The 18,362-nt window shown below is 44.3% G+C and overlaps 1 protein-coding gene across 8 annotated transcripts in view; it reads right to left on the bottom strand.

Moving 5' to 3' along the window:
* Nucleotides 1-8,746: 8,746 nt before the first annotated feature.
* ARHGEF6 (Rac/Cdc42 guanine nucleotide exchange factor 6) overlaps nucleotides 8,747-18,362 on the bottom strand; it is a 116,649-nt gene continuing 107,033 nt past the window's right edge. For all 8 annotated transcript variants that reach the window (XM_070463253.1, XM_070463252.1, XM_020875337.2 and 5 more), the window contains 5 exons: nucleotides 17,854-17,947; nucleotides 16,669-16,758; nucleotides 14,358-14,457; nucleotides 12,617-12,671; nucleotides 8,747-11,157 (listed from right to left, as the gene is read on the bottom strand). In XM_070463253.1, the coding sequence (XP_070319354.1) occupies nucleotides 11,017-11,157; nucleotides 12,617-12,671; nucleotides 14,358-14,457; nucleotides 16,669-16,758; nucleotides 17,854-17,947 (480 nt within the window). In that variant the 3' untranslated portion in view covers nucleotides 8,747-11,016. The remainder of the gene's footprint in view (nucleotides 11,158-12,616; nucleotides 12,672-14,357; nucleotides 14,458-16,668; nucleotides 16,759-17,853; nucleotides 17,948-18,362) is intronic.

The raw sequence follows: 18,362 nt of genomic DNA, 5'->3' as shown, positions 1-18,362 counted from the left end.
TAATCTACTTTCTATCTCTACTGCCAGGATCCTAGTCTGAAGTCCTGCCGTCTGTCTTCTGGAAGTTACAACAGCCTCCTAGACTCCCTGCCTCCACGCCTGCTCCCTCTCATCCATTCATCCTTCTCATCCATCATTCAGCAGTCAGAGGGAATTCTTAAATACAATCCTGATGTCCACCACCCCCCTCCCTTTCTAAAAAAATATTTATTTATTTGGCTATGCCTGGTCTTAGTTGTAGCGTACAGGATCTTTAGTTTGGCATTTGAACTCTTAGTTTCGGCATGTGGGATCTAGTTCCCTGACCAGGGATTGAACCCAGGCCCCCTGCATTGGGAGTGCAAGTCTTAGCCACTGGACCACCAGGGAAGTCTCACACCCCGCTCCTTCTTAATAACCTTAGAATAAAGACCAAAAATAATGAACTGATTTTTTATCCTGCCAATGCCTGTCCCAGGGTGAGTGCCAGTCCTCAGCTCCTCTGAGCAAGGCTACAAATGCTTTCCTGCCTTAGGAAATGGGAGTGCAATTTTCTCTGCTTGGGCCCCATTTCCCTCCCCACTGTCCCCTGCACTGAGGCTCACAACACTTACAAGGTTAAGGTGTTTCCTCCTACGTTGGGAGCTGCTTCGGGACCAAGACTTTTTCTGTGACAGTAAGGAAGACTTTTTCTAAGACAGTAACTTTGGCGTCTACCGAGGGTCTGGCACAGAATTGGTTCTTTATTCTTTGTGTGGGAAGGAATCAGTGAATTAGTGCATGCAGCTGTTTTCAACCCAGGAGTCCATGAAATAATTCTGTGTGTTGGTGAAAGCAAGAATTTGCCATACTGTAGAAACCTTCATGACATCAAAAATATTTATAGGATGAAAATATACTCAGGGAGGAGAGAATGACTGAAAATTATACTGTTGATAAAAACAGATAATATATTTTTATTTTGCAAAATAGCACATGATCATTGGCAAGATAGTCCATGATGTTGGTTACAAACTTCATGTAATATTTTCAAAGCTGTTCCAGTAAATGACGAGGACTTGGGTCTGTTTCTGATCTACCTATATTAATAATATTCTGATCATAAATTATCAAACTAAATTTATTTTTGTAAATATATCACTCTGCATTCCCGCTACCAAGTGGGGAGAAGAATGCTTGAGATGATCAGTGATTTTTATTTTCAGATAAAGAGAAAATAATGTATAAACAGGACTGTCTGAGTTCCTTGATAGGAAGCAAATGTCTCCAAATACGAAGTGTGCCCTGGCAAGCTAGCAATACAGGGGCCCCAGTTAGAAAAAAAAACAACACATAGATTCCTGGGCTCCAGGAAGGAACACATTTTGTGTTGCATTTGACTGTTTCCAGGGAGAAGGCAATGGCACCCCATTCCAGTACTCTTGCCTGGAAAATCCCATGGACGGAGGAGCCTGGTAGGCTGCAGTCCATGGGGTTGCTAGGGGTTGCTAAGAGTTGGACACGACTGAGTGACTTCACTTTCACTTTTCACTTTCATGCATTGGAGAAGGAAATGGCAACCCACTCCAGTGTTCTTGCCTGGAGAATCCCAGGGATGGGGGAGCCTGGTGGGCTGCCGTCTATGGGGTTGCACAGAGTCAGACACGACTGAAGTGACTTAGCAGCAGCAGCAGCAGCAGCAGCAGAGGGCCTGACCGCATTGTTAGAAGTCGCACTACCTTAAGCCTTTAGAGCAGTCTGAAATACTTTGGAGACACAGACAGGGAACATGATTTTCACTATTTTTCTTTTGCTCTGTGAAGCACATCTCTATTAAAAAAAAAATACCGGAAATCCTCAGTGTAGTGCAGTGGTTAAGTCTGGAGTCAGACAGAGACAGTCTTAATCCACACTCCACTGTTTTTCCAACATTATCACCACAGACAATTCATTTCATCTACTCTGGGCCTTGGTATCCTCATCTGTAAAGTGAGGAGATGCTAAAAATACCTGCTTTGCAAAATTGATGAGGATTTGATGAGACCATTCTCAGAAAGCCCCTAGCAGAGTCTGCTCTCTGGAACAGATCATCCTATAAAGAGCACCAAAGGGGGTCCCCGTGTGGTCCCCAGCACACCAGCCTGCACCCAGTGGCATAGGCAGACAGAATGGCACCTTAAAATGTTTGAAACTTCCGAGACCAAGGTGAATGGCAGCCCAGGTACACATGAAAGCCCTTACTATGTAGTAGACCAAAGACCACACCCAATTTGAAGCAAAGTGAAAGCAAAAACAACAAAAAAAAAAAGGCAAGGCTAGAACAAGAACATATACCAAATACTAGAGCAGGTCTGTGTGTAGCAGACTTTCCTATAGTTTCATTGTCAAAAATGATTAACAATCAGAGGCTGGGGGTTGCCAAACTTTTCAGTGGCCTTAAGCAGTTCCAAGTTCCATCCTCAGTGTTGGTCCTTTAATGGACCAGAACCTGGTGGTCCAGAGTCGACGATAAGAAAGTAAGAGAGAGAAAGAGGCTGATAGCGCTTGTTGGTCCTTTAATGGACCGGAACCTGGTGGTCCGGAGAGTAAGAGAGAGAAAGAGGCTGATATCCCCTGGTTTACGCGGAAAGCCAATAGAGCCCTGTTCTCAGGGCTCGCGCTGCTGCGCGGAGGCACCGGGCGCCCTCTCGAGTGGGTGAAGGCGCAGTGCGCCTTCTCCAGAGGGTCTTAGAAGCCCGGGCAAGAAAGTGAGCTCAGCGGGCCTCCGCGCTCCAAGGAATTAGCCAGAAATAGAGAGAGAGAGAAAGAGAAAGAAAGACACGGGGACCAAAGCTCTGATGGAGCAAAGGTGTTTTAATCAACATGGCGTGGGCATATATACTGTAGTTATTCTCAGCAAAGATAAAGATTAAAATTCCAGACTTACAAAACATAAGATGATCCCTATCAAAGAGAGAGTTGCAAACAATCACCTTTTACCGTATGGCTCATAAAAAGGAAGAGGGTACTTATCACCGTAATGAGAAATGCCTGGATTCCTCAGCCCCGGGAAAGGCGTGCCTCTCCTCTTAATTCCTGAATATTCAGGAATCAATAAGGGCCAGAGGGTTCCTGACAGATCCAAAACAGCACACAGGAAGCCTCTTGTTAAATGCTTCCTGACACTCAGGATACTTAGGAAGATTTTTTTTTTAAATCATTGGTTCCCAACATAAAGTATGTCAGCATATAAACTTCCCCCTTCCAAAATAAATGAGGTCCTACTATGTAGCACAGGGATGTATTAATATAGTCAATATCCTGTGATAAACTGTAATGGAAAAGAACATGAAAAAGAATATGCATATGTATGTATAACTGAAACACTTTGCTGTACACCAGAGACTAACACAACACTGTAAATCAACTGTGAAGTGAAAGTCACTCAGTCATGTCCAACTCTTTGCGACCCCATGACTATATACAGTCCATGGAATTCTCCAGGCCAGAATACTGGAGTGGGTAGCTTTCCCTTCTCCAGGGGATCTTCCCAACCCAGGGATTGAACCCAGGTCTCCCACATTGCAGGTGGATTCTTTACCAGCTGAGCCACAAGGGAAGCCCAAGAATACTGGAGTGGGTAGCCTATCCCTTCTCCAGAGGGATCTTCCCAACCCAGGAATCGAACCGGGGTCTCCTGCATTGCAGGCAGATTCTTTACCAACTGAGCTATCAGGGAAGCCTGTACTTCAATAAAATTAATAATAATAATAATAATAAGGCCCCCTCCTTCCATACCATACTCCTCTGAGTAACCCCTAGAGGCAATTCAGCAACTCTCAAGAAAACCATTTAAATATATAGCTGCTTTCCATTCTTCATTCCTGGAGTTCCACTGAGTTATCCATCACATTTTCCCTGCTAATGTAACTCCATTTACGGCCCAGTAATTTTGGTCACTAAACTTATCTTCTGTACCTCTCTGATGGTAACTGCGTGTGTGTATGCATGCATGCTCAGTCATGTCCTTCTCTTTTCGACCCCATGGGCTGTAGCCTGCCAAGCTCCTCTGTCCATGGAATTTTCCAGGCAAGAATACTGGAATGGGTTGCCATTTCTTAAAATCCCACATGAAACCTTTAACACATCTTCAATCTGATTCACATTTCTTGTTACTATGAGTTAAAGATGTGTATTTTTTGAAAGATTTTTTTTAATGTGGACCATTTTTAAAGTCTTTATTGAATTCATTACAATATTGCTTGTTTTATGTTTTGGTTTTTTGGCCACAAGGCATGTGGGATCTTAGCTCCCCAACCAGGGATTGAACCTGCACCCCCTGCATTGGAAGGTGAAGTCTTAACCACTGGACCACCACGGAAGTCCCAAAGATTTGGTTTTTTATCCATCCACCCACCCACCCAATAGTGAGTTGGTTCTGTGCTTTGCATACAATGGATATGACCCAGTCTTTGCTGTCAAGTAGCTTACAGAATTTTGCATCACAGGTGTGCAAACGTTGAAAGCCCACCATGAATGCTGCAAGATGGGTCAGAATCAGTGTTACAAGGGATACACGGGAAGGACATGTAACTAGGACAAGCAAGAGAAGGTGGGTTTCAGGAAAGGCTTTCCAGGACATGTGGCACAGATCGAGCCTTAGGGGATGTTGGGGGAGAGGGACCACATTGAGGAAAGGAGGGCCCAAGAGATAGAGCGAATTGTGTAAAAGCAAACGTATGAAGACAAATAAAGGGTTCTGGGGAGCAGGCAGGAGGAGTCAGCTCACAGAGGGCCTCATGTGAGAAAAATACGTTGGTATACTGACCTAACAGCACATGCTGAAGCCCAATCTAGAAGAGCATTTGTGCTCACCTGGCAGAGAAAAACAGCTCTCTGAGCTCCTTAAATTCTTTTGTTTGCTTGTTTTTTCCTTTTTTTTCTTTGGCTCTGTGGCATGTGGGATCTTAGTTCCCCAACCAGGGATGGAACTTGTGCCCCCTGCAGTGGAAGCAGTCTTAACCACTGAACCACAAGGGAAGTCCCTAAAATTGTTCCTTATTTTGAGTTTGTCTGATATTTCCCCATGGTTAAAATCAGGTTACGCTTTTTGGATGGAAAACTACATACCTGATGTGTTCTTCTCAGGTGTCCTATTTGGAGGCAAGTGATGGTCATTGGCCTCTCATTGTTGATATAAACTGTGATCCCTCACTTCAGGTGCTGTCCAATATCCCCACTCTATCTAGAGTTACTATTTCCTACCTTGCAACTAGTAAGCACTCTTTGGGGAAACACTTTAAGACCATGCAAGTAATTTGCTCATCATCAAAGTTTCCCTCTACGTTTAGCATCCAATGGAAATTTTGGCCTGAATCGGTCTTTACTACAATGGCTGCAAAACAGGGATTTTCCAACTCCAGAGTTCCTTTCTCGTTTACCAGTCAATAATCATGGTATTATAAACAAGAACCTTCCTTTTCTCCCCTTATTTATCGGTATAGACTCATAGATTTCTACTTTTTCCAGTGTTTTCTAATTCATTAACTGTATTTTGGTGCTCAAATTATCCCTGGTTTGGCCAGTAAGAGCCTCTTCAAGTTCACACCTGGGTCTTTCTCACATGCCCCTCTCATATTTCTGAGCATCACTTTCTGGCAGAACAAGATGTTCCAGGCTCATCTTGTACCTTTCCTGCCTCACATGTAGAATCAGCTCTTTCTCCAAGAAGCCCTTCTTCCTTTCAGTGCAGAGTATAGTGTGTAGAAACCAAGTTGTGGGCACTAGGCGTGTTCATTGTATTAAGATGTCACTTCTCTTAGGAAATGTATGCATTTAGATGTACATGTATATGCACATACATACCAAAGTTTGTCATCCATAGCAAATAAAAATTCAGGATACCCAGTCATATTTGGATTTCAGGTAAACATTGAAAAAGTTAGTATAAATATATTCCATTCAAAATTTGGGACCTGCTATATACTAAAACATTATTTGATGTACAGCTGAAATTCCAATTTAACTGGGCATCTTGTATTTTATCTGGCAATCCTAATACATATAAACATACACACTACATGTACATAAATGGACACATATACATGCAGAGATATATATGCACATGTGTTTTGGAGATCATGAGTTCATATAGATACTTGACCTGAGTCTAAATGGAAAAAGAAAGAAGTTGTTTGATGTACAGGGATGGGAAAGGGATTCTAGACAGGACAAATGACATATTTGGGACTTAAGAGAAATTCAAGGAGATCAAAATTTACTGAGTGTGGTAGTAGCAAGACACCACATTTTTAAACAGGTCAGTGATATAGTCAGATCTTTTAGATAATCATTCTACTGGCACCAAAGAGGCCAGACTACAAGAGGCAAAGAGATGCATGAATCTGAGGGAGAGATGACAAGCACCAGAAATGGGCAATGGAGGATGGAGAGAAATTCAGGGGCTACTGCAGAGTTAAAAATGGTAAGACTTGATGACTATATGTATAAAGGGTTAATGTATACGTTTATACAGGGTTGAGGGAGAGAAAGGAAAGAAGGATAATGCCTATTTTTCTGGTTGGGGCAACTAAGTGGCCAGGGATGCCATTTATTGGGATAGGAAACACTGGAAGAGCAGATCTGGGGCTACAAATGAGGAGTCCAGTTTGGGACACACTGACTCTGAGGTGCTATAGGACATCCAAACTGAAATGTCCACAAGGTAGCTGCCTCCACGGGTCTGGAGCTCAGGAGAAAGGTCGGGATAGAAAAATATGGACAAGGGAGTCATCTGTACTTTGATAAATGAAGTTATAGGAATAGACAAGATTGTCCAGGAAGAGGCAATAGAAAGAAAGAGAAGAGGAAAAGAGCATTAAGGATCAGCAACATTCATGGGGCAGGCAGGAGGCAGATCCAGCAAAGGAGACTGTGGGGTGGTCAGAAAGATTGAATGAATGCCAGGAAAGTTGGGATCATGAAAGCCAAGGAAGTAGAGATTTAACAAGGAGGCAAGGGACAAAGGTCAATATAGTCAAAGCTATGGTTTTTCCAGTAGTCATGTATGGATGTGAGAGTTGGACCATAAAGAAGGCTGAGCGCCAAAGAATTGATGCTTTTGAATTGTGGTGCTGGAGAAGACTCTTGAGAGTCCCTTGGACTGCAAGGAGATCAAACCAGTCAACCCTAAAGGAAATCAACCCTGAATATTCATTGGAAGGACTGATGCTGAAGCTGAAGCTCCAATACTTTGGCCACCTGATGTGAAGAGCTGACTCACTGGAAAAGACTCTGATGCTGGGAAAGATTGAAGGCAGGAGAAGGGGATGACAGAGGATGAGATGGTTAGATAGCATCACTGACTCAATGGACATGAGTGTGAGCACACTCCAGGAGATAATGAAGGATAGGGAAGCTTGGCAAGCTGCAGTTCACAGGGTCACAAAGAGTTGAGACGATTTAGCAACTGCATAACAAAGGGTCAGATACTGAAGAGAGGTCAGGATGAATATTGAAAAGTCCTCCCTGCATTTGTCAATAAGAGCTCATCAGTGACTTCAGGAGAGTAGATGGCCAAGGTAGAGGCCAACTTGGCAAGTGTCATGTGTAGAAGAGGCAATGCAGTAGAAAGAACATGGATCCAAGACCAGGGTTTCAAATCCCTGCTCCACACACACCAGCATATTGTTCAATCACTGTACCTTTCTTCACTTGTAAGATGGGGATATCAATAGTGAATACCTAATAGGGTTGTTTTGAGGGTTACAGGAATTTAACCATGTAAAACAGTGCTGAGCCTAGCACACAGGAGGTGCAGTGTTATAGCTATTGCTTCAGAGTAGGAAACAAACCACTGAAGCGATCTCAAGCAGAGTAGTATCAGGTGTCTACAAAATTGATGACTACAGAAGTGGAAGCCAGGGGGCTTCCATTAGACTAATGGCTGTCAAGGTCATAGCACAGTGGTGATGATCCAAATCCAGCTCCAGGAGATACGGCTGCTGCTAGAGTCTGTCATCCACAAAGCTGTGAGTACAGAATGTAGTACAGAAGCCACAAATGTGTCTTTGGATTTCCATGTCAGCCACCAAGCCCTGGGAAGCGAGCCTCTGCCTAACTGAAACCTTTCAACCTTGTGCAAAGGCATCTCATTGGCAGAACTGAAAATGTATCAGAACCCACATTGTATCCAGAATCCTAGCTGCAAGGGAGTCTGAGATAGTTATTTTTTAGCCTTGGGGTAAGGTAGGAAGAGGAATGGATGCTGAGTAGCAACCAATAATACCCAGTGCAGCTATCTTGTTTGGGAGCAAATATTTTCACCCTGACCGCTGAAACCAGCATTCCAACTGTGGTCAAAATAGAGCAAAATTGGCAAAATCCTGCTAAATATACAGAGAGATGGAAACAAGACTGAAGATCAAGGGATAAGTTTGAAGAGGAAAGTGAATATCTCTCAAGGGATAAGTTTGAAGAGGAAAGTGAATATCTCTATCTTTAATGTTGAAGAAAAATGGCAAGAAGAGGTACAGACAGTTTCTGGTTTGGGGCCAGGAGAAGACGGGTGATTAAGTTAAGGGACATTCTCCCTCAAGAGACATATTATCTCTGTAAAGTGGGGAACAAATATCATCTGCCCTGAGTGAAAAAGATAGAAGCTAGTTCAGGGGCCTGATGAGCGTGGATAACTAATGAGGGAAACAGGAAAGGAAGCTGACACAGTATGAGAAATCTTTCCACACACCAGTTAGCAAAAAAAAAAAAAAAAGAAAGAAAGAAAGAAAGAAAAGAAGAAGAAACACAGGACTTATTTTATAAAGCATTGTTATTCTTATTTATTGAAAATGTCCATTTTAAAAGTCTTCAAAATAAAAACAAGTTAGAAAATTTGAGCTTGTGTAAGAAGGGACACGACAGAAGAGGAACTGAAAGGCCTCGAAGGGTAGCGGTTTAACTACAGGGTAACAGGGACCCATTTATAGAGTATTGTAAACAACACAACTATGGAGACACTGCTGTCAGGTTAACATGGCTTCATTTCCTGTATAGGATTATTGAGTGTGAGTGTGGACACCACTCTGCAAAAGCTACATTACCCAGAATACCCAGGGCCTCTCATCAGAAGGGCCACACCCCCAAAACATGCATATAGACACGTCACTTTAAAATAAAGACCTTTCAATATTTTAAGCAATCCTATATACCTTATCAACTAAAGTATTTGTAATCACAAAAAATGTTTCCTACAGATATAGTTTGCGCATTTATTGCAAGCCATTGACTAACCACAGACAGGGCAGGTGCTACGATCTGTGTTGTTATTGTTGTTTTTCATCTGGAAGTGAAGGATGGCATGTCTAAATCATTGGGCTAAAAACAGAACACAGCCATTCCAAGAAGTCTTCTTCGGGCTTCAGCTTCCAAAGACAGCTGTGTGTGGTTGGCTGAGATTGGTCTGCAGGAAAAGTCCATTTCCTGTGGATGATGTAATTTCTGCTGTGTGGCAAGCAGTCAACAGCCCCATAACAGGTAGCTATGGGAGTTGAGACCTCCCCCTACCCCGTACTAAAAAGGAAAAGGGCTTAGCAAGCTGGGGAGTTCAAGTTTGGTTTCTAAACAACAACTGCAAAACCCACAGTTATAAGTACCTACTGAATGTATCTGGGAGACAACTTTGATCTGTCCATTGGTCCTTGACCTCTCTTTCCAGCGATCTCCCCCATCTGGCCAAATTGCCTCTTTTGGGGAGAGACAGGGGCAGGGTGCAACTTCGGCTGTGCTGGATTTGGATGTGTGCTGCCCTGCCATGACCGTCTTCTACACCCGGTTTATCACAATTCTAATTTCTCAGATATTAGAAACCCTCAGCAAGGGTTTGACTCGATGAACAACTTGAGTAAACCAGTTCCAAATAATCAGCTTTGCTAGGAACCAGCACACAGCTACTAGAGGGGCCCTTTCCTTTCAGCTGTATAAACAGGCCCAACAGCACATATCTGCAAATCATGCTTAGAGTCCTACTCAAAGAGGCTGATGATTATTACAGCATCTCACAGCATATATGGGAGGACAATCAAGGGAATTAAAGCTGTCTGCTAGGGCGCCGCATCACCTCAGTGTAGACTGAAGGATGAGAAGTTGCAACTTGAATATGTGACATAGATAAAAGGAACTGCTCACAGTTTACATTTTAAAAAAGCAAAAGCACACACAAACCAATTTACACACCAATTGGGATGGTTGGCTTAAAGCACTGGGGAAATAGAAAACTTCTACACAAGGCAGAAGGCCAGGGACAAAACCTAGCATGCACTGGCAAGAGATGGGCAAGTCGGCTACTGAGGGGAAGACACTCCAGTGCAGGCTGCTAATGGATTTGGTGTTGGCGTGGGTGACCAGAGCTTCTGCCCCACAGAATGGAAACATAAACCAACACGAAAGGAGGAAGGGTGCTACAGTTTTCTTGGTCTTATAGACAACACAGGGTAGTCATTTTAAAAAGTGGGTATTGAGGGTGGCACAGGCTGGGTCAGGGAAGGGCAGCTGGATCACTGGGCAAACATATTTGCCTTTCACCTTCCCCAGTCAGAGTTCCAGAAATGTTGCCTTCTGTAAATTAGGTACTGAGGGACTGCCAGGTAGAGGGAAGCATTAGGGGGAAAGTCAAGTTCACATTTAATAAGCCGTGGCCAGCCACTTGGGGAGAGCAGCCAGCCCAACAAGAGTGACCCAAGGATAATGGCTGGTAAAGAGGCACTATGAGTTGAAGGCCATGTGAAGGCCCTGTGAGTCATCTGCCTACAATAGCTTCCCTTTGCTTACTATTGGAAAAGACTCTGGGGAGACTTCTCCCACCCCCTCTTGCTTTTTTACTCCTGTCAAAAAAATAAACAACCAACCAATAACCAAACAACCACAAACACTCATCCAAACACACACACACACACACACACACAGACACACACAGAGACTAAGAAATGAAATAAAAACCAGAGAAGTGAGCAAACTGAGTCAGATCACTCAGCTGGACATTTCCCGACACCCTACAGGCACCCTCTGCCAGCCGCACAGTGATGGTTATGGGAGAATGGAGGTCTTGCTACTGGACTCGGCCCGAATACACTCATCAGTTTGCTTCAACAGCCTCCGGACCAGCTTCTCTAGGTCCCTTCTTGATTTCAACTCTTCCTCCAGGCACTGCTTCATTCTTTTATTCTCCTATGATGGGAAAAGGCTGATTGGTTACCAAACAAACAGTCCCTACCACAGGGCTCCTCAAACTCAACCTCTTAGCAGCCTTCACCACTGAGGACACTCTCCCTCCTCAAACTCCTCTCCCTCAGCAGCTTCTGGATTGTTCTACTTCTTGCTGACCAATCCCTGAAATATTAAGACAAGCATTCTCTAGGGCTCTGGCCTAGGCCCTCTTCTGACTCACTCTTTTCGCTTACTGTTTCTTTTCTTTCAATTCAAGTATCTATGAAGAGGCCACCCCAATTCTCTCTGGCACTGACCTCATCTCAGCTCAGGAGCACCAGGTCCACAGCCCCCAGGGCCAACTTGATATTTCCGCCTGCACTTGTTATAAGGCCCTCAAGTTCATTATGTTCTAAAGTGAACCCAGTATCTCCCCCATCACCCAAACATCTCTTTCTCCTGTAGTTTCTGATTTTCATGAAGGGCACCACCATATCAAAGTACATACCCAGATGAAAAAGTTTCATCTTCCATCTCTGGCTCTTTCTCTCTCTCTCTCTTTTTTTTAATAATTTTATTTATTTATTTATTTTTGGCTGTGCTGAGTCTTCATTGCTACACGGGCTTTTCTCTAGTTGTGGAGAGTAGGGGCTACTCTCCAGTTGTGGTGCACAGGTTTCTCATTGCAGTGGCTTCTTTGTTGCAGTGCATGGGCTCTAGGCGTGCGGGCTTCAGTAGCTGCGGCACGTGGGCTCTACAGCGCAGGCTCAATAGCCGTGGTGCCCAGGCCTAGCTACGCTGGGGCATGTGGGATCTTCCTGGACCAGGGATCAAACCCGTGTCTCCTGCATTGGCAGGTGGACTCTTTACCACTGAGCCACCAGGGAAGCCCTCTGGGTCTTTCTTAATTCCCACATCACAGCACCATTTTCCACAGACTCTAACTCGGTGATATACCTCCTTTACTTCCATGTCCCTCCTCTGCAGCCTCAGCAGCTCTCTCTCCTCAGCTCAGGACTTCATCATGTCTCACCCTGAGTTCTGTAATAGCCTCCTAAGTGATCTTCCAGCTTCTGGTCTCTCTCCCTACGATCCATCCTTTACCCCATCACCAAATACAGGCAGTCCTCAAACTCAAGGAAGAGTGACAGACGAACCCACAATTCATGACTTATGGTTCTATTTACACTTGCTCATGAATGACTTATCTTTTCTTAAATTCTGTTTGCAAATGTCAGGGAACATGAAAGTTGCAACTAAGTTTGGGACCCTACTTTAAATGCTAAATAGGTATATAAGCAAGCCTCAGAAATTGAAATCCAAGGCCACATGGTAAAATCTACAAAGCCCACCTGGATGACACAAGGGAAATAGGAACCCCCACCTCACCACCTTGTTCCTGGCTTTCTCCTGAGGGTGTTTATCCATGCGTGGCAGGGAAGAGGGAGCAGGCCTGTTAGGATCTGAGAAATTTCATTACCTGTTTCAGCTCTTTGACCTCATCCTTCAAGGCATAAACAGTATCGACAAGGCTCCTAGAACATAAAGTTCAGAGATTAATAGTTGGCATCAAAGTATTAAGAAGAAAAGCAGCTTTATAGAAATACAGTTTCTGAAAACCAGTGACCTTTCTGGAGGATGGGGAGAGATACTGCTATGAATGGCCCTTGTGTCCCTCATTTTCATGGGCTAACAACCACCATCACACCAGCTCATTCCAATGCCGAGTCACTACACTTTTTCTATTACTTCTCTCCTCCACTGCTCACTTCCCAGCTCGGGTGAGTACGGAAAAAGCGACTAGTATATTGTACACCTGTAACTTATATATTATTGTATGTCAACTCTACTTCAATTTTTAAAAAGAAAAAAGTAAAAAAAAAGAGACTAGGGCTACTCGTAAGGTTCTGATTTCTCTCTTGGGGGAAGGGAGGTGCATCACCTGACATACTGTAATGAGAGGTATCACCAGATCCTGTCTAGCTTATAATATCTGCACGAGCACATTGCCCTTCTCACTAGCGTACATAACACAAAGTCAGGGCATTATTTCTGGAAGATTCCATATATTCCAAAAGGGATAAAGCACCTTGGCTGAGTTGTAGAAGAGTCATTTCCTCTCTCACTCTCTCCCTGGACAAGGACTTTGGAGATCAGAGTTCCACTTATTCTACAACTTACAAGTCCTCTAACCTTGGGTAACCAGTTTTCTTATCACCCTCTCTTGGTCTCATTTTCTTCACATACAAAATGGGGATAGTAACCCATTCCCTGAAAGCCTCATAAAGTCGTTGGGCGGATGAATGTAGCCATAATGATAGTAATTAAATTATTACTATTATTGAGTTAATAACTATTACTATTAAGTAAATAACTATTACTATATGATCATCATTTATTGAGTGATTATCATGTGCTAGCCTTTGTACTTATTCCATTTAACCTCACAGCAACCCTGAAAGTATTATTATCACATCCAGTTTATAGATGAGGAAACTGAGGCAGAGAAAAGGGAAGGAACTTGTCCCAAGTCACACAGCTAACAAGTACCAGAATCTGGACTTGAACTAGGGCTGTTCTTCTCTTGAGCCCAAGTGCTTTACCATTTGGCCGTATCACTTCATACACCAGATGGAAAAATATATTGACGGTGCCAAGTGCTATGAAACAAGCTGTCCTATGCAAATTTAGGCCTGACTTCAGAAATGACTCAAGTTTAAACAAGTACTTAACCTGATTTTCCCCTGGTAGGTCACCCTCATTACTGTGCAAAGGTAGGTCAAGGACATAACTTTCTTGAATCACAATTTCCTCATCTGTAATGGTGGTGAAAGCAATGTATCTCATTGGATTGCTGTAGGAGTTTAAATGAGGTCAAGTATTGAAAGTCCAGTGCCTGAGTCCATAAATGCGAGGGGCATTGCCATGAGCAGGGGAATTGGTGCTGTGGCCTTCCCAATGCCTCCCAAACCCATCTGGAGCGGTATTCCTTTGTACTCTGAAATTCCTTCCTGTCCGGGGAGCTGGCTGCCCCCTCTGCCTCTCCTTTCTCCTTCTCTTTGTTGTGGGAGCAGCCCTCCCTGGGCTCCCAACTGTACCATCAACCAAGAGGGCCTCATTCTCTGATGAGGAGGGTCTGCCCTTCAGTGCAGGCTTGGTGTGCCGGAACCTTCTTTTCAGCCCCTGGAAATATCAGAAAAGGTTTAGCCAGCTCTACTCACTTTTCTTCAATGATGGTCTGGCCGTTGCTTCTGGTTTCTTCAACGATGAGTTTCTCCTCCTCGGGGAGTAAGACTTGGGGAATGGAATCTTTGCGCGCACCTACAAACAAGGGTAGCGAGAGGCAGGGGAGGGGGATTACTAGAGGAGACTATTGGGGGTTTGTTCCTTTCTACAATTGTTTTGAGGGGTCTCTGTTGACGGCATCTGGCTGACGGGCACCCCAAAAGCAGTCACGTTTTCTGACGAAATCTTTCAGACATGAGGAATTCAAAATGGCCGAATACATTGTTTCAACCCTGGGGGCGGAGGCACATTTTGTATTCAGAAACAATGTGAAAAGGCTGCTGTGAGACTGTCCTCAACCAAGGGCCCCTCCTTTCCTGTTCTGCCTCCTCCAAAGCAAAGAGCTGGCCAGCAACCATCCTTCCCTGCCCATCTCTGTGTGTTTTGTATTTTAGTAAAAATCATGCAGAACATAGCACTACACGGGGATGCAACATGCTTAAAAGGTCTTCAGAAGCATCATTCACCCCCATTTGTTCTCTTTACCATCTTACAGGGTGAGGTAGAGTCAGTGGAGACCATTTTGATCAAGGGTAGAGTGGGGGGTGGGGAGATGATCACAACAGCTGCAAAGATGCAGGCGTCCTGACCACTGTCTGCTCACCATCTCCTGGCTCTGGGATGGAAAAGGTGACAGAGCAGCCATGGGACCTGACCAGACAGCTCTCCTGCACCTCCAACCTCTGCCCCCCTTCTGGATCCTTCCTCTGAAAGCTAGATCCCTTAATCTTCTGTCTCCTTGATCCACTGGCTTCCTCTCTTCTAAGCCAATTCCCTTCAATTTCTGAACACTCACTGCCTTCACTCAATCTCCATGCCTTTCTCGAAGCAGATGTGTCTCTGTCTTCTGCAGGGCCCAAGACTTCGTATGTGCTTAATAAGTGGGTAGCAGACTGGCTGACTGACCAACCAACTGGATGAAGCAAGAAACAGTAGGGATCAGTTTTAGGGGAGCAGGACTTTTGGCTTGAGAGGGATGTATGGTGTTGGTCGCCATGACACCATGATGCTAAATGGCTTACTGCATGCCAAGCACTGTGCTAGACACTTTCCACACATAAAAGGGAAGCCAGGGAGGAGGGCGGACAATGTGACTCTTGAGGCCAGAATGCCTGCCTGCACTTCTGAGCAAATTTCCTGTCTCTATCACACTGAAGACAGGAGGAGGCAGGAGGTGAGGTCAGATATCATAGGAGGACTGCTGCTTCTAGTGTCTCCTTGTGTCCCTCCCTTTCCTGGTTTATACAATAAAAACTGCTCTCACTTGCCTTTTCTGGCTCCTGGAATCTTGTTATTAGGGCTAGGCATGCCCAGGGTTGCAGCCAGGTTGGGTCTGAGAAGTACAAGGTGTGACAGTCTCCCCTTCAAAGTAAAATGTATCAATGTCCACATAGAATGCTTTTCCCATGATGCCCTTAGAGACATGTCACTTTGACAGTACCCCTCAGGGTGGTTCACCGAGGAAGCCCTGCCCACGCTCAAGCATGGGCTCAGTGGCTGTCCCAGTGGAGCCTTAGGGAGAGTTCATGTCTTCCGCAGAGGCAAGACCCTCACACCAGGTATCCTTAATGTCTCTAATAATGAAAGGCCAAGGACATGAGCCATGTGACATGTCTTTTATAAAAGCACAAGGAAGAATCAGAAAACATCATCTCACTTTCAGTCTGTAGCCTGAAAGTGGCTGGGGGAAATACCCTCAGCTAATAGGTCCCTGATAAATTGTAGACACTCTCAACAGGCCCTGCTAAGCAGCTACATTTCCAGATTTTCAGAGCAACTCTGAAACTTGAGCTTGGTGAAGCTCTGTTTGCTTAAATATGCAGCTGATCAAAGATAATATTTTGACTTCCTTTCCAAATCTGCCTATAAGAAGAGATTAGCATCAGTTCACAGACACAGGAACCCTTTGGGCTCTTTAATTCCTAACTAGTGTTGGTGAAGGTATTTGTGTACTTCAAAGGAAATTGGCTTTAAAAAAATTTTTTTTTCATTTCTATCACCTCCAACTTTTTTTTATTCTTGCATCTCTCTTTCTCTCTGGGTGAAAAGAAACAGTGGGTAAACAAACTGCTTGGTAGCTAAAATCAGCTTATCTGAAAGATGCAGCCTTGTACCCACTCCTCTGCTGCAAGTCACCTGCTTTCCACACCCTGCAGCCCATCTGGGTTGCTTTGCTCTTTTTCCAAGAGGCAGTGAGCAGTAGCGAAGAAACATCACTCATTAGAGAAAGTGGCTGGGGGGACCTACTTGAGGCATGGCCTTGTGGAAAGCTTGCACTGGTACAGTAGGCTTCAATCACTTTCAGAATCTGAGCATCTTCTTCCAGAGCAGCCGTACCTGTCAAATGTAATGAATCGTGACTTTTCACAGAGATACACGGCTCTGGACCCTCGAAATGATGCACGCGGGTGCTGGGCACTGGCTTCTTTGACCAGTGGTGTTCATGCAAGGCGGGAGAGAAAAGCTGACCAGCTGTCATGGTGGAGCGAGAGTGACAGTAGCCCTGAGGAGCTCTGCGGTCAGCACCAGTGAGTTCAGCACCGAGAGTGGTCTGCTCTGGAAGCCACTCGGAACACTAAATTAGAGGGTCTCCCAAGTGTCTCAGAGGCTACAGGGCCAGCACTGGGCTTGGCACTGGCCTCAGTTCTCAGCCGATATACCACACCCTTCCTCACCATCAAATTTCAAGGCTCACCTTCTCTAAGGAAGCTTTCCATCACTAACACAACACATTTTTTTCCCAACCAGCCAGGCTAGTTATTGATTCTCCCTCTCCTCCCCAAGGCCCTCCAACTCATCCTAGAAGTGACTGTTAACACGCTCATGTGCAGACCTAGGAGTGGGGTGGGGGATGGGGGATACAGAAACTAAAGTCTAGCAAAGGGTTTATCCAGACTATTTCTGACTGATACGCACAGCTCTGTCACCCATTTGGGAAGCATCATTTGCTCCTTCATGTGTGTCCCAGAGTGCCTTGTTTCTAGCCGCAGAGGCAAATGTGTACGTATCCACTGGCTGACCGACTTTGCAGACTGTCTCTAAATCCAGCCCTATTTCTATATGCCAGCAGGCAGATTCCTTGACTAACTGAAAACATCACTGAACATTAAACTCCCTTCGGGTCTATTGAGTCAGTCTCAGTAAAGGCAAATATCTCAGGCATTCAGAAACTAAGAACAGAAAAATGTATCCATGGCAAATAGGTCCCTTTAGTGTTTCTAAACCAGGTAAGGCCAAATAGTCAACACAAAAACCATACAGGTGAAAAGCAGCAGGAGACAGCTTATTCCAAAGTCTTAAAGGAGGCCAAGCCTTCGCATGCGTTTTTCCCTATGGGCAAGATGATGCTGAGAACACACTGCTGGACTCTTCTGCTTTCAAAAAATTCCTCATCTATAATCAACTTTCTAAAAATAAAAAACACATACATACTTTTCCGGATGACATATTCCTCCTCTGATGGTTTTCTTTCGGTCTTTCTTTTATGAAGAAACTTCTTCATCGTTTTGGGGCTTTTACTAGACTCCTATAAGGGTAGAGGTTTCTTCATGAATTAGGGTTCTCCCCCCGCCCACCCCCCATAAAAAAAAAGCAAATTAAAAACAGCAAATGAAATTAAGTAGAATGGCTCTCTGATTTTTACAGTTTCACTTAGGAGGGATCAAAATTTAATACTATACACAATAAAAATGGCTCCAAGAATGGCATGGGCCAACTGCAGATGCGGGAGGCCAAGTGCCTTTAGGATACCATCTGGAGAGATGGTAATGGATGTCACTCCTAGAGAAATAACACTACTCCTAACTGGGTTTATACTCCCCACTGATACCGTTTTAAGGGAATGAAATAACAATTATAACTATTAGTGGGGTATAGACCACTTTTCAAAGAGCTTCAAAACTAATAAATTCACCTTAGCAACAGTCCCACAAAGAAGAATA

Source organism: Odocoileus virginianus, unplaced genomic scaffold, assembly GCF_023699985.2.
Source record: "Odocoileus virginianus isolate 20LAN1187 ecotype Illinois unplaced genomic scaffold, Ovbor_1.2 Unplaced_Contig_1, whole genome shotgun sequence".
Taxonomy (NCBI): domain Eukaryota; kingdom Metazoa; phylum Chordata; class Mammalia; order Artiodactyla; family Cervidae; genus Odocoileus; species Odocoileus virginianus.
Note: the sequence above shows the minus strand (reverse complement) of the source record. Positions and strands in the feature narration are given on the sequence as shown.